The sequence below is a fragment of the Nanorana parkeri genome, unplaced genomic scaffold, assembly GCF_000935625.1.
Source record: "Nanorana parkeri isolate BGI_ZX_2015 unplaced genomic scaffold, ASM93562v1 scaffold151, whole genome shotgun sequence".
NCBI classification, from domain to species: Eukaryota; Metazoa; Chordata; class Amphibia; order Anura; family Dicroglossidae; genus Nanorana; species Nanorana parkeri.
The window spans coordinates 2,018,319-2,034,215 of record NW_017306419.1 but is presented as its reverse complement, the minus strand read 5'-3'; the positions used below and the strand labels follow the sequence as shown (position 1 = coordinate 2,034,215).

The window sequence follows — 15,897 nt, the reverse complement described above, 5'->3', positions numbered from 1 at the left end:
GCCAGCCCTGACTGGCGGAACGGACAGGGGAGGGGGCGGGTACAGCTGGCTCTGCCTCTAGATAGGCAGAGCCAGTTGCCACCCACGCAGCTGGGCGGATCTCGACGTCCATGTCGGGATCCGCTCCGGCTGCGGCGTCTCAGTATACCGCGAGCTGTAGCTCGCGGTATACTGAGCTTAGGGTAACGGGAGGACGCTAGTTTGTGTCCTCCCGTTACCCTAAGGAGAACTATGGGGAAAAACACTGACCCCCATAGTTCTCCTTTAAAGTTCATTAAAGTTCAGTGTCACTTTAATGTATTTAGAAGGCAGCCCTGAAGTGAATTAGTGTTCCAAGTAAACACAAGAGTGGAGTTGAGCGTGAAAGCTAAGCAGACATTTTGTATAACCATGTTTAAATCTCTAGGTAATATAGGATAGTAAGGCCAACTGTTCATTAAAATCATCATTAAGATTTTACAGCAATCATGTAAATATTTTTTTTATACATATTGTTATTAATAATTATTTTTACATTAAAAAATCGCTTCACAGATGATGCAACCTGCCTTAGTAAAAAGTCAATGGGACCCTGGGACCTCCGCAAGGACCGAAACAAATGGCATGGACTGCACAGAGACTGTTCCTAGGGAGTAATGGCTATTCCGCAGCAGCCTCTGTATCACTGCATAGCTGCCAGCCCTCTCCAGGAACACTAGCCAGGGACAATGTAACCACATGCAACAAGAAATTAGATGTTTGCCAATCTTTTAATAAACATTATATGCCAAATCCCACCACAAACATTTTCCCCTAACTGGTTAGATTTTTAACACGTAACACATGTATAGTAAAAAGGCTACAAGACCATTTTTTTTTTAAATAACTTATAATATATACTGTATATGTTATATATTATGATAAACTGTATAAAGTGGAAGCAAAAGGTAAAACATTTCTTTCCATTTAGGATAGAGTAAAGAGGAGTTTAATCCCCTGTCAGATTTTTCTGCCATGTGTGTCCCATTGGGAAGTTTTCCTATCACTTCATGACCTACAGCCGCAACCAGAAGTGAAAGGACTAGTGTCCCCACAGTAAGATTTCCACTCTATTCCCGTTCATGTGACAACTCAAAACTTGGGATATTCTTTCACTCCTGGTGTGAATGGTCACCAGGACAAAGGGAAAGGGTGACTCTCTCGAACAAAGACACAGAAATAAAACCCTGACAGGTGTCCTAATTCCTCTCTATAAAATATCCAAACCTAAAACGTAAATTTTCATTTGAATAATTTTTTATATTGAGGTTTTGTACAGAAGAGTTACAAGTGGTCTTCAAAATTCATAAATGCAGCAGTGAAGAATTGAAAATTTGAAGCCGTCCATGTGCACAAATGGAACACGTAGAAATGGGTAAGGCAATGATAACCGCAGATGTTAAAGGATAAGTTCAACTTTTGCAAACATTTAAGAAAGGCATAATTAATAATATATTAAAAAAATGCATTTCTTTAATATTTGCATTCAAGCCTGGAAAGTATTGACATTGGGACCATTCGATCACAGCTGCAAAGCTCAGGCTTCTGCACATTCTCCCCCAGGCAGAGCTTGTACGGAGGTACGGAGCTTCAGTTAGGAGAGATGGGGGGACAGCTGGACTTCAAACCGCATTAAATCCCCTCATATGGCGTCCAGCCGTCCTCTCTCTGGTTAAATGCCGTACAGCTGACCATATTCCCGCATCAACCTAGAGAGGACATCCTTCCCCCAACTGAGAGACAATGTGCCTGAGCTTTGCAGCTGCAATTGAGTGATCACAATTGCAATGCTTTCCAGGCTTGAATGCAAATATTAAAGAAATGCATATTTTTTAATATATTATTAATTATGCATTTCTTTAATTTTTGCAAAAGGTGAACATATCCTTTAAGAAATGTTAGGCTTTAAAACAGTTTAGATTTACAGATCACTTTATTTTGCCTATACTATTGATAAAGTCACAAAGACGAATTGACTTGGTAATGACAATGATAGTGTAAATCAATTTCCAGATTTAGATATCTTGTACCAGAACAGAAAGAGGGAATTTCCCCATAGGTGCTCTTCATCCTTTCAACAAGGAGCCAGTCATTTACAGCTAAATTCCTTAAAGCAAATCTGTCCTTTTGTCCATGCAAGGCAAAGCAACAGGTCCCCTTTAATGTCCTGTTCCCCAGCAGCAAAGACTCACCTTTACAACGTTACACCTGTGAAGGTTCCCATTTACCTAGATCATGTATAGCTAGTAATAGTTTATCACCTTTAGTTGGAATTGTTCTGTAATGTTGAACCCAATGGTAATTGGGCAAGGCTAGATTCGTGTTTCAGACCATGTTTCACCGCAATTGTAGCCAATTGACACTTCCTCTTGTCCAAGTTATTGCACATGTATTTAGTTTATGAGGAAGTGTGCATTTAGTTATTTCATTTTGCAAGAGGTGGAATTATTCTTTAAAGGAGAACTATGAGATGAGTGATTTCCACTCACCTCATAGTTCTAGCCGACCTGTGACAATGAGACTGTCACAGGTCGGCTCAGTAGATCTGGAGGTGAGCGAACACATACCAGGTTCGCTCACCTCTCGATCCTGTCACGGCTCTCTGCCGTGACAGGGGGAGGGCTGGATTCCCCTCTCCCCGCTCCGATCTGCCAGCGCTGACTGGCGGAACGGACGGGGGAGGGGGCGGGTACAGCTGGCTCTGCCTCTAGATAGGCAGAGCCAGCTGTCACTCACGCAGCTGGGCGGATCCCGTCATCTACGTCGGGATCCGCTCCAGCTGCGGCGTCTCAGTATACCGTGAGCTGTAGCTTGCGGTATACTGAGCTTAGGGTAACGGGAGGACGCTAGTTTGTGTCCTCCCGTTACCCTAAGGAGAACTATGGGGAAAAACACTGACCCCATAGTTCTCCTTTAAGGTGACTAAGTTATCTGTGTGCCTATAAATGCTGAGGCATGTTCCTGATTCAACTGAAAAGCTGCAAAACATATTCAGCATTACAGAAGTCCAGCTGAATGTGACTAACTACTACTAGCTAACACATGGGGTTATGTGGAGACCTACTGAGATGCAAATGACACTTAAACTAAACTGCATAAAGATATTTGATAAAACCTATACGACTTTTTTAAGAGTCTTCTAGTTTTAGCTTTCAAATGAAAAAAAAAAAAACACACAACTGAGATGACAAAGAAAAACAAACTACACTGCAAAGAAAAGCTCTCTCGTGCTCTGTCTCTGTTAAATTTTAGTACAGCCAATAGAGTTCCAGCATTCCGGAATATTTGACATCCCAGGGAAGAGTCTTTTGTGTACATGTGCTGTACATTTCTCTCTAATGACTTGGTATGGCATCCCAAGCAGTTAAACATACTTGTCATGCCGAGACTCTGAAAGAAGCCAGACAGTGGGTGCTATACACGGAATTGATCTGTTTTCACTCAATCTCTAGTTCTCTTTGCTTTCACATCATGATTAATGCAAGCAATACATTCCCCAATGTTTGCTGTGACATCACCCCAAAAAGCATCCCTATTGATAACAGGATAGCGCAGGGATTCAAGTGAGCCTGTGCTGTAGTTCAATGGATAGCAAGGCTGTTAAGAGACAGCAAGCATAAAAAGCAGGTCAGTGTATCTACACCAAAGAATAAACATTTCATCTGCATGGACTTTGCAGGTTTTCTATGCGCTTGTGTGGGTTTCCTCCTACACTCAAAAGACATGCTATGCTGGCAGGTTAACTGGCTCCTGTCTAGAATTGGTGTGTGTGTGTGTGTGTGTGTGTGTGGACCTTCGGTTGTGTGCTATTTAAGGGGAAGACACTGATGTGAATGTACAGTATGTAAAGTGCTGCCAAATTATTGGTGCTATGCAAATGCCTCTTATTATTAAATATGATATTGCATCTCACCTGTCCTTGGATATAATATATGCATTCGTTTTTGTTTTTTTTCAGGCTAAAACATTTTCTTCTTCAATGTGTTTTATTAGGTTTTCAAAATGCAAGACATACAAATATTGTAGTAACAGCTGTGTAGGGAAGCTGTTAACAGTAAACCTAACAGTTAAGGGAGAGACCAGGTGGGGTGGGGGGGAGTAATGCTGGTTGCCACTGATACTTATTATGTGTGATTGCTTATGGAGGAGAAGTTTTAGCTGTTGGGGAAAGGCCTACTAGGCGGGGTTGTAAAGGCCTGAGTGCGGCTGGCGTCATGGTGGGATTAACCAACCAGGGTGGGGTGGAAAGGGAAAGTAAAAAGGGAGTAGAGGAGTGGAATAAGGAAGGGGGAGGTAAAGAAAGGAGAGAAGAAAGGAAGAGTAGAAGACTGAGAGGGTGGTGACTACCACCCGAGTGCCATGGCGCGAAGGGTAGCTAGCGGATGAGGTTTCGTGTTATTGGATCCAGAGTGGATAAGAAAATGGAAGACCATGGGTCCATTTTCTGTACAGAAATGAAGCTGTTGATCCTGCTAGAAATCTTGTATCCTTGTAGCTACTGTACACAATATCGAAATGTCAAACAATGCAATTAGCCTTCCCAGCTATCATTTGTAAACTGCGGAACACCTCCTGATACACCATGGAGATAAGGAGAGAGGTTTGTAGTCCAAATCAAGAAAGCTGTCTAGTGTGCCAACACTGCTCCTACACAGATACGGTACAATGTGTTACCGGCAGGATCACCAGGTAAAAATAATCATTTTTTAAAAAAAAGTGGCCGCTATATCTAAGAAGTGGCGATATATTACATTTTTGTTTTTATGATTCAATATAAATAAACTTACAGTTCTGGCAGCTCTCAAAGGTTCAATGCAAATACTGACTTTGGGAAGCTCAGTATTTGTTTCGGCAAAGGCCTACCTTTTCTACAAGGCAATAATAAGGCCTGGCAGTAGGTTTCTCAAGGACAGAGCAAATGGATTGTGGGATGTGAGACAATCTGCCACAGTAAAGGTATGATATGACATTTGGTGCCCGCATTCCCCCAGCAGCCTTAGTGTACATAATTCTACTCGAATACAGCTTTCTTAAAAAAAAATTAAAAAAGTGTAAAATGAATGCAACTTTGGCTACAAAGATTTAGTATCAATTAAACACTTGGAAAACCATTAGCAATATTTATGCACCTTATTTAGAATGACTTAATTTTTCAATAAAAAAAGGGGAGGATGAGATTATGCCTGTAACTGAGCACACACAAAAAAATGTGTAGGTACAGTATATTTTAAATTTTTTATGAACACAAGATTTTTTTTATACCATGAGACCCCATTCACACTGAGCTACAGCAAAATAAGCACTTTTTCAGCGCTGATTTGAGCTGAGCGTCTATTAGCGACATTGAGCTACAGTGCACAATTTGTAGCGTTTCTTTTGGCAGTTTATCAAAGTCTATCGCTCGAAATCCACCGAAAAATAGCTCATGTTTGAGCGACAAGCTTCAGCTACAAGGTACAGGCGATATTGAGCTGCAAGATGTGAACTTCTCCATCGAAATGCATTGGAAGAGCTACATTGAGCTTCCTGTTTGAGCGATTTTTGAGCAGAAATCGCTCTACAAAACGTTCAATGTGAATGGGGCTTTAAGTTGTAAAAAACAAAGAGCATTAAAAAAGCAGCAATTTTTTTCTTTAAGGAGAACTATGAGGTGAGTGATTTTCACTCAACCTCATAGTTCGAGCCGACCTGTGACAATGAGACTGTCACAAGGCGGCTCAATAGATTGGGAAGGGAGCAAACACATACCGCCGCTCGCTCACTTCTCGATCATGTCCCTGCAGAGAGCCGTGACTGTCACTCACGGCTCCCTGCAGGGATTCCCCCCCTCCCCACCTTGATCCTCCAGCGCTGACTGGCAGAACGGACGGGGGAGGGGGCGGGTACAGCTGGCTCTCCCTCAAGATAGGCAGAGCCAGCTGTCAATCACGCAGCTGGGTGGATCTCGACAGTAATGTCGGGATCCGTCCCGGCTGCAGCCGTCTCAGTATAGCGTGAGCTGTAGCTCGCGGTATACTAAGTGTTGGCCAAGCAAAACAAATGACAAACACACTCAACAATTTGTCACCAACTATACAGTAAGGTGCACACGAAATGGGCTGTAAACAGTAGAAAGGTATCGTGGCACACTCACAAGTCAGCATGTAAAAAAACTTGTCTCACCACTAAGGTTAATGCCAGCCACGCCAAGGCACCTCTTATAGTGCGGTCCTAACTCTAAACTATGAGAGTCTCCATCTTAGGACGGCACTATAAGACCTAACTAGAGTTAGGAACGCACTATAAGAGGTGCCTTGGCGCAGCTGTGCGGCTTTCACATTTTCTGCAGAAGACGTGTATCCAAACCTCTGTCATTGTCCTTAGTGGTGAGACAAGTTTTTTTACATGCTGACTTGTGAGTGTGCCACGATACCTTTCTACTGTTTACAGCCCATTTCGTGTGCACCTTACTGTATAGTTGGTGACAAATTGTTGAGTGAGTTTGTCATTTTTTTTTGCTTGGCTGATTTCGTGCAGTGATGCATGGGGGTTCTCAGCTGCCATTGGGATGTGCGGGATCCCCTGTGTGTTCCTGTGCCTTTAAGGGAGGTCGGGCTTCCTCCTGACAAACCTGCACCCAATTTGAAATCTTCTGCCCCCATGTGCTCCAAGATGGAGACTCTCATAGTTTAGAGTTAGGACCGCACTATAAGAGGTGCTTTGGCGCGGCTGTGCGGCTTTCACATTTTCTGCAGAAGACGTGTATCCAAACCTCTGTTATTAACCTTAGTGGTGAGACAAGTTTTTTTACATGCTGACTTGTGAGTGTGCCATGATACCTTTCTACTGTATACTGAGCTTTGGGTCACGGGAGGACACTAGTTTGTGTCCTCCTGTGACCCTTAGGGCAACTATGGGGAAAAACACTTACCCCATAGTTCTCCTTTAAGAATAACTTTTTAACATATAAAACATAGTAAAGTGTTTAATCAACACTTACTTATCAAACAAATTTCAGATTACAATAATCGCAACATAATCCAGCATGACTAGTTGTGAAAATGTAATTAGTCACCAAAATGCTAAGATAATACCTACATGGTACCGTATTTATGGAAAACTAGCATTTATAGTTGAACATAATTTAATGTAAGTAATCAGAGTTAATCAGTATGTTTGTAAATGTTTACAGGGACTCTAGGGTTGCCTGAGCTTATCTAAACATTGCTAAAGCACAGAAAGCTAAACCCATCACTGATATATTAGACAACCACTAGAGGGAGAATATAAAAAAACTATCTATTTAAAGTAATATTAACCCCTTCATGACTGAGCTTGTTTTTGGTTTCTGTTCGTAAATGACTGACACACTTTTGACATTTTTGCTGTGTGATTCTTCCACGTCAGTAATATACTTTCTTACAAAGTGCACCCACACATATTATATATTGTTTTTTAGAGGACAGATAGGGCTATATATTTATATCACATATGTGTGTCTAACGCCTCACTTAGCACAAATACAAATAAAAAAAAGAGGAAAAAACGTAAAAAAAAACTTTTTTTCCCAGTTTTGATTTGTAGTATTTTTTTTTAACAAAACCAGCACAGCTAAAAAAAAATGCAATACATACATACATTCATTTATTTGTCCCTTATTTTTAATTTTTTTACACTTTTCACTATTTTTTTTAATTTATTTACACTTTTCACTTTTTTTATACTGACAAATTTTATTTATTTAATTATATCAGGCAGTCATTGTGAATTAATCTCACTATTACTGCTTGATAAATTAATAAATTTTTTTATTATTTATTTTTTTATTATCAGGCTGCTTCAAACTTCAGAACAGCCGATAATAAGTTAGTGACACTGATCCTGCAGCAGTTCAGGATTCAGCTGTCAGTGAATGTTTCAGAAAACTTAAACATTCTACTTTCAAGAATAGATACATTATGTGTCTAATACATAACATTTTGTATCTATTCTTGAAAGTCAAAAGATAAAAAAAAAAAAGCCAGTATAGCTTGAGAGAGATATCTCTCGATCTATACGAGCTGTCAGAATGCCGGCAAAAGCCGACATGTGTGTCTGCTTTGCTGTGACTCTCAGACACCCGATATTAAGGTATCGGGTGTCTGAAAAAGGTTAACCCTTTCAGTAATGGATCTCTAGATAGTTAGACATCTATTACTGAAAGGTAACCGCTGATTCTCAGCGGTTAGCAGCCTTCTAGTGCAGCAAATAACTCGTCACGTACAGTGTACGTGACGAGTCATTTGGTCCCTTTGTGGCTGGACGTACAGTGTACGTCTCCCGTCACGAAGGGGTTAAAGTCAAAAGGTTTTTAAGAGATTTGAAATGCTGGTTAAATTATTTACAATGGATGCTGCTACTTAATGTTTAAAAGTTTTAGTTCCCTGTAGAATCAGCTGGTCCCCTAATCACTGGCCCTAGTATCCTGTTTTAGGGTGGCTCCTTTATCTTGCAGGGTCTTATGGAGCCACGATTGTGTGTGTTGGTAAACTATATGTGTCTTCACAAACACTAAGGCAAAGCAAGGCAAGACACTTCCCTTGTTCCCCCTCCCTTCTCCAAGCTAGTAGGTGAACGGTTGCTGGAGACTGTGCTGTCATTTGTGATCTTGAACTGGACAGGAAGATCAGGGAAGCGGAGAAGAGAGAGCTGGAGCCAGCTGTTTGAAAACATGATGACCAAGTGCTTGGGCAAAAATGTTAAAAGCGCTTTTCTGGGCAATGCATATTTGCTAGATCTGGATTCATTATTGAAAAAAAGTTTGAGTGTTTAATACTACTTTAAGTCAATATCACAATGATTACTTAAAACAAGTCTTCACTAAATGTGCGCTAAATGTTTCCTTTTGAAGGCTGATTTACACCTATTTGCTGTGGGAACACACATATTATTGAAACGCAGCTTGCATGCATTGACGCATTGCAGTTCCAATTATTTTAGAGCCAAATGAGAGATGCCCTGTAAAAACGGTCTTAGTTAAGGTATGGGAGGGTAGTGGTCTCTTAAACATGATCGCAGTTGTCAAAATCTGACCCTTGATAGTATTCAAGGCCAAATGTTGATCCAGGGCCATTTGAAGAAGTATTCAGGAGAAAACAGGATTCGTCCCCCATAGACATTTCCTGGGGTAAAAAGATTCATGTCTCGGGATACCAGATCTGAACAATCTGAAAGAGCCCACTGAGCATCTGCCAGGAGTACCAGATCCACCTGGCCCAATTATGGTCTAGCCCTTTTCTTCTGTGGCAGATGAGTACTCTTACCCCTAGTGACATCTTTGATAAGGGTGTTCAAGGCAGCTCTAAAGAGACGTCCACCGAAGGACAGTATACGCATTTTACATGCCTGTTCTCATAGCCTTTGTACAGTCAGCTAGAGTTTGACAAACTAGCATGATGGCCAAGGTAAGATGCAAGGTTTTGGAATGGATCTTTAGTTGTTTTTCGATAGGAACCTTAACCACCTCAGGAAGTATGTCCTTCAACCTGCCATGAAGTAGTTAAAACAAGGTCACAGTCCATTACTCCAAGAGCCACAAAGACTATTAGGAAATTGGGGAACATCCGTTCAGCTCTGTCAAAATACTGGCAGAACAGCTCAGTAAACATCGGATCAAGCACAGTCTGCTTGATGGGCTGTTGAAGAAGGCAGGGAGACCCTAGGAGTCTAATAGCCTGGAAGTAATGTCAGACGTCTGTGGTTCCTCAGGTGTGACATCCTCTGTCCACATCAGGGGATTCCACATCAGAGAGAGACTCAACGACTAAACACTAAGAGGCCACTAGCACATCAAAGAAACATCTTGCAAGGAAGGCATAGAAGTATGTTTGTGATTTGCAGTGAGTCAGCAGGTTGCATTTTGACCCTTAAATTTACACATAACTGCGGTAAGATCCTCTTGGGATAGAACCGAGGAGGAAAGCACCCCGACAGAACTAAGGAAGTGTCTGGCCCATCAGGACGTGCACTTCAAGCAGCACTGGAAATGGTAGTGGATCATGAGCTGTAGGCACCTAGTACAAAGTGGAGACAAAGTGGAACAACTCTCAGAATACAAGACAAAGCCTTGAGTACTCACAAACCAGCTGCTGGTAGTAGAAGTTTCAACAGGAGGTGACCAGGTCAGTGTAAGAGGGCAGCAGGGATCAAATGAGAATAAACAACATGTCATATGTAACAGAAGCAACAGCAGAAAGGTGCTTCCTCAACACTGAATGGCAGTAAAGAAAACGTAGAGCACGCAGACGACACTCCATCCAATGGATGAGGTCATTGTTCAGTCCCTTTCACAGTAAACAAACAGAAAGCGGGAGTTAGTAAATGACGCCCAATGGTTCTACTAACTAGGTAGCTCGCAACTCTTCAGACACAGGGTCACATCTGAGGCTGTGCCACGGATCTGCATCTAACCAACATAGTACACTAAGGTCTGGAAAGCTCTTTAGCGTACTGTGCAAGTTAGACACACATTCATCAGTCCGGAAGGGTCCAGGGTAGAGTCTCCAAAGCTATTGCTAAATAAACTGCATGCTGATCTGGGTAGCTGTGTATAGCAAGACTGTGGTCTTCAATTAGCATTCAAGAAAATTATTTTTCATTAAAACACCTTCCCGCCTCTACGTAAATGCTTTTTTTTGTTTTTTTTAATTACCTTGCCGCAGGTGCCAAAAAAAAATCCCATATGACATCACAGGGGCTGTTGAGGACTTTGTTATTAACAGTGACAGCGGTGCAGGGTGACAACGCTGCAGTTAGTTTGCAGCTGGTAAAATTGCGTTGTCACCTTGCTAGGCCCATGGGCTGCCATAATCACCAGGCATTTATTTTAGGAATTAAAAGGAACTTTCCAAAATATAAAGAGGCACTTTGATATATTGTTATGGGTTCTTTTAAGGCCAGTGCACACCATTGTGCTGTAGTTACATGCCCAATACCACATAAATGTGTTGCAGCATACCACAATGCCCAGTAACACACTGTATTGTAGTGTGCTGTATTATTCAAAATAGTTGAATACTTTTTTTTGGTGCGTTGGGTAGCCCATTTCAATTAATGGACCGTCTTAACGCGTGTGCGCTAATGCAGTGCACTAATGTGCATGGGCCCAACCCTTTGGGTATAGTTATACTTTAAAGCTTATTACAGCCCTTTTAAAGCCTAGTACTATAGCAGCACTAGAAGATGTGGCTAAAGGAGAATGTAGTGTGGCTGAGTAAACACTTAACCTCTCTGAACATCACTATGTATTACACCAAGATCAGACAGCCTAACCTCCATACAGTTGCTATAACAGGATGACTTTAAAATATGAATGCAGCTGCCAGACTCATCCACTTGACCAACAACTCAGTGTGTGCAACCCCCCTCTGTCAATCACTACACTGGCTTCCACTCACCCAGAGGATAAAATTCAAAATATTAACAGTCACTTATAAAGCCATCCACAACTCTGCCCCCGGCTATATCTCAGACCCTGTCTCAAAATATCACCCTAACCGTCCACTCCGCTCTTCCCTAGACCTCCTGCTTTCCAGCTCCCTAGTCAACTCCTCCCATACTCGCCTCCAGGACTTCTCTAGAGTCTCTCCCATCCTCTGGAATTCTTTACCCCAGCCTGTCCATCTATCTCCCACCTTGACTGTCTTTAGGCGTTCCCTAAAGACTCATCTCTTCAGGGAAGCCTATCCCACCTCAACCTAACCACTGAACCATCACGTTCTCAAACAATTCATCCCCACACAGCTACCTCCTTATGTATCATTTCCCCCTCCTCTTTCAGATTGTAAGCCCTCAGGGGCTTACATCTTGTCTTGAATTGTATTGTTATTGTAATGTCTTCCTTACATTGTAAAGCGCTGCGCAAACTGTTGGCGCTATATAAATACTATGTTATTATAATAATAATAATAATAATAATAATAATAATACGATAATCATTTTTAAAATAGAATAAAAACTTCAGAAATTAGAAGAACATGGACAGTGCCAACCATTCCTAACTGCCTCCTTGGCACTAGGATTCACTCACTACAATGCTCAAAGCCCCCAAGCTGTACTTACTTGTAGCCATGATGTCTCTAGGACAGGTCGGAATCCCATGATCGACAGACCACTTAAAAGCGCCATCTCCAACTAAAAAACTGTAAAGCAAAAAAAAACAAGAAATTATAATCGGCTCAGGTGTCCTCTGTTCATTGTTGGAATTAGCCAGGCATTCACATGGCCTGTAAACTACACTACAGGCTCCTCCAATTCTGTACTACCTATTGCACCAAGAAAGGGCCAGGGGAATTGATTTTTCTCTGAAGGAGCACAGGCATGTATACTTTTAATAATGCAGTCCTGCATTATTACAAAAAGTGTCTCTCAAAACATAAGCCACTCTTATGGTTTTTAAATATGTGGAGCTAAAAACTCAGGATCTCGTAGCCTGTATAGTTGCATGCTCAGGTGCAGTAAGTTACACACAACCAGCTTACAAATACTCAAGACATCGGCCAAGTGAGTGGGTACACAGAATTATCGCTGGGATTAAAATAAGATTTAAAGTATAGGGGCTAAAAGCAGTTTGGAAATAGGATATTGCATGTGTTGTCCTTTATTAAGCTTACAATAAAATAAATCAAATATGCAATGTTACAGAAGTCTTGAGATGCCCCGTTCTTTAGGGATTCTATATCTGTGGGAACCTGCGAGAACTAGGAGTTGAAAACGGCTTTTAGCTGGTTAATGCCAGTAGCCAGATTTCAGATTCTCAAGGTTTGAAAGCAGTCCTACAGTTGCTGCCCTCTATGTCCCTCAACTCCCATGTCATAAAGCGCTGAGCAAACTGTTGGCGCTATATAAATCCTGTATAATAATAATAATGTCATGACAAACATTTCTGACACTGACAGTTGTACAAAGTGTTCACAATACAGACTTTTACTTAAATAGATAACATGAAGCGAAATTATTTGAAGTGGACAAAAAGCACAATAAAATAGATCAGAAACACCTTTGCTAAAGCAGACCCGAGCTCTAGGCTCTCTCCTGTGCAGGTCATCGTCCAAATCCTAATAATTAGTTTAGGGCTGCAACCAACTGATCAATTAATCGATAATAACCGATAATGAGAATAGTTGCCAACTATCCTCATTAATAAGTCGGTTGGATCCCCTAGCTCTCTCCTCCATGCTGGGAGGAGGGCACAGTAAGCAGTGGGAGGGTGCAATAGCCATCCTGCTATTGGCTATTGTAATTTGAAATGGCCAATAGCAGGCTGGCTAATACACCAGCCCAATACCTGCTGTATTTACATTCAGCTGTTTTCTGCGGAATCTTGCCACTGGCAACTGTCATTCCCTGGCTGAAGCTATTCAAGCGCCATGTGCTTACAATACAATTATTTATTTATAAATTATAAAAAGTGGGGGGGAAAAAAATCAGAAATTCTGCTGCGGGAGGTGTGTTGCAGTGCCATTCATTTCAATGGCACCCCAAACGCGCCTCCACCCCACAGTGTGACTGCCCGCACTGGAACGCACAATACTGCAATGCTGTGCATTCCAGAGCAGTGCGATTGCAAAAAATTGCGCATCCAATTTTATTCTGAAGTAAACTTTATGTTTGTAACACTCCATTTGTGTATTTTATTTTAAATTAAAGGATGGCATTATAAAAATTAATCGGCCGACTAATCAATTATGAAAATAGTCATTAGTTGCAGCCCTAGATTAGTTTATGAAGGATTAGAATCCAGACAGACAGGATCAGCACCAGAGGTACGGCATACATATCAGCTCTTCACTTATATCTACTCCAGTATAATCTTTAACATCTAACTGTAGGTCCTTCATAATACATGGGTTACCACTGCACAAGTTTTTGCATCTTGTATAGTTTGCCACCAATGACAGCCCCTCAAAAATCTAGTGACTGCCAAATAAGGTTGCTTTAGGTATTCAATGATAATTTCAAATGTTACTAAAACTGAAGTCCAGGAGGAATCAAGGCGCTTTCTTACCTTGTTCAAAAACGTTTTGCATTTCTTTTTAAAGTTCTTTCCTCCCCCTATTTTGTGTCCACTAAACATGGCCCTTATGCCTACTGTCTCTTTGCTTTTCCTGTATGTGTGACCTTGTGCCATTGTTCTCTCCTTATGAGGGAAATAGTCTGTGGTCCCATAACTACCTCTGGGTAGTTTACAGAATAAGGCAGCGACACGCTGACATCATCCTTCCTTCTGTGAGCAGGTCCGATCTCCGCAGCACCCAATCATGACTCATAGCCATTAATTAGATAATTTTGTGGGTGTTCACCTGTAATCAAGAAACAGCCCAAAACAATGCTCAAGTGCACACCCAGCACATCAATGAATTCCCATGGAATCATGGGAAATGTAGTTTATAGTTCTTACACAGAAACGTCGGACGTGACGTACGCCACCTGATTCAATTCCCTTCCCCAGCATCTGAGCACAGTAGGCTGTGCAGAAGCAAGTGATGACGTCAAAGACAGAAAAGGGTTACTTAATAAAAATTTAGGGCATTATTTTGAAACTTGGGGAAAGGGAGCCAAGGTTGAAAATTGGTAATAATGCTGGAGTTCAGCTTTAGTTAAAGATATTTTTTATTTCTCCAAAACACACGGAGAACCCAAATTATCAATTCACCTTTAAATGAGGGCTATTAAGTGCAAGCATTTCCTGGCAATAACTTTCCAAGTTCAGTAGAGATCTATTAAAATTTCATTTAGAAATCAGAACCGGTACACAAAAATTCGGCTGTGGGTAACTGGCACTCCAAAATGATCGTGCAGAAATAGACTATCTCTGTCCAAAACATCTACTGCCAGACATGGCCTGACTGAGTGTAAAAATAACACTCAAAATCAGATTTAGTGATTTATTACTACTGGTATTTAACACGGTTTTCCGTAAATTTGCTCAGACAGAATTTCCTAAAGCAAACTAGAGAGGATGCCTAACATCCCACAGCTGTGTTTACTGGCATTCTAAGTTCTGAAAATGTACTGCACATACCAAAAGCCCTTCTTAAAAAAACACAGATAAATTATCTGTAAAAAACATGGAGAACCAGGATATTAGGCCTCATTGATTGCTGACAACAGAGGTCTGTCATGCTGTTGGCACTGTAACCCTGAGCTGGCATTTTATCCCTTCTGGCATATAAGGGTAGTGATGAAATATAAAGACTGCAGTACTGGCTCTTTCAGAACTATGCTGCTTTTTTTCCAAAAAAATGTGCTGACACTTATTTTCCCTGCTTTACTTACTAAAAGGCTATACAGGTACATCTTAAAGTAACACCAGAAAACAAGTAAACCAACCAGGGAACTGACAATACTATCCACGAAATGCTGCCACTATGGTTCCTTAAAACCGAACTATGGGGTAACCTTTTTATCCAACAGTTCTCTTAAGGGTCATGGGAGGACATATTCTAATGCCCTCCCGTGACCCAAAGCGCAGTATATAGCGAGCTAGTGCTCATTATATACCGAGATCGCCGCAGCCGGGACGGATCCTGACAATGCTGTCGAGATCCACCCAGCTGCGTGACAGCGAACTCTGACTATCTAGAGGCCGAGCCAGCTGTGCCCGCCCCCTCGTCCGTCCGTTCCTCCACTCAGCGCTGGAGGATCGGAGCGGGGAATCCCTGCGATGAGCAGTGACCGACAGTCACCGCACTCTGCATGGAGATGATCGGAAAGTGAGTGAGCGACGGTATGCGTTTGCTCACTTTCCGATCTATAGAGCCGGCCTGTGACAGTTTCATTGTCACAGGTCAGCTCGAACTATGAGGTTGAGTGAAAATCACTCAACCTTATAGTTCTCCTTTAAGCTATTCATAGGGTTTT

General features: G+C 41.6%; 1 protein-coding gene across 1 annotated transcript in view; it reads right to left on the bottom strand.

Moving 5' to 3' along the window:
- TASP1 (taspase 1) overlaps positions 1-15,897 on the bottom strand; it is a gene marked incomplete at its 3' end in the record, with an annotated part of 90,428 nt that overhangs the window by 45,773 nt on the left and 28,758 nt on the right. Inside the window, exon 7 of the mRNA XM_018554265.1 lies at positions 12,097-12,176. Coding sequence (XP_018409767.1) covers positions 12,097-12,176 — 80 coding nt within the window. The remainder of the gene's footprint in view (positions 1-12,096; positions 12,177-15,897) is intronic.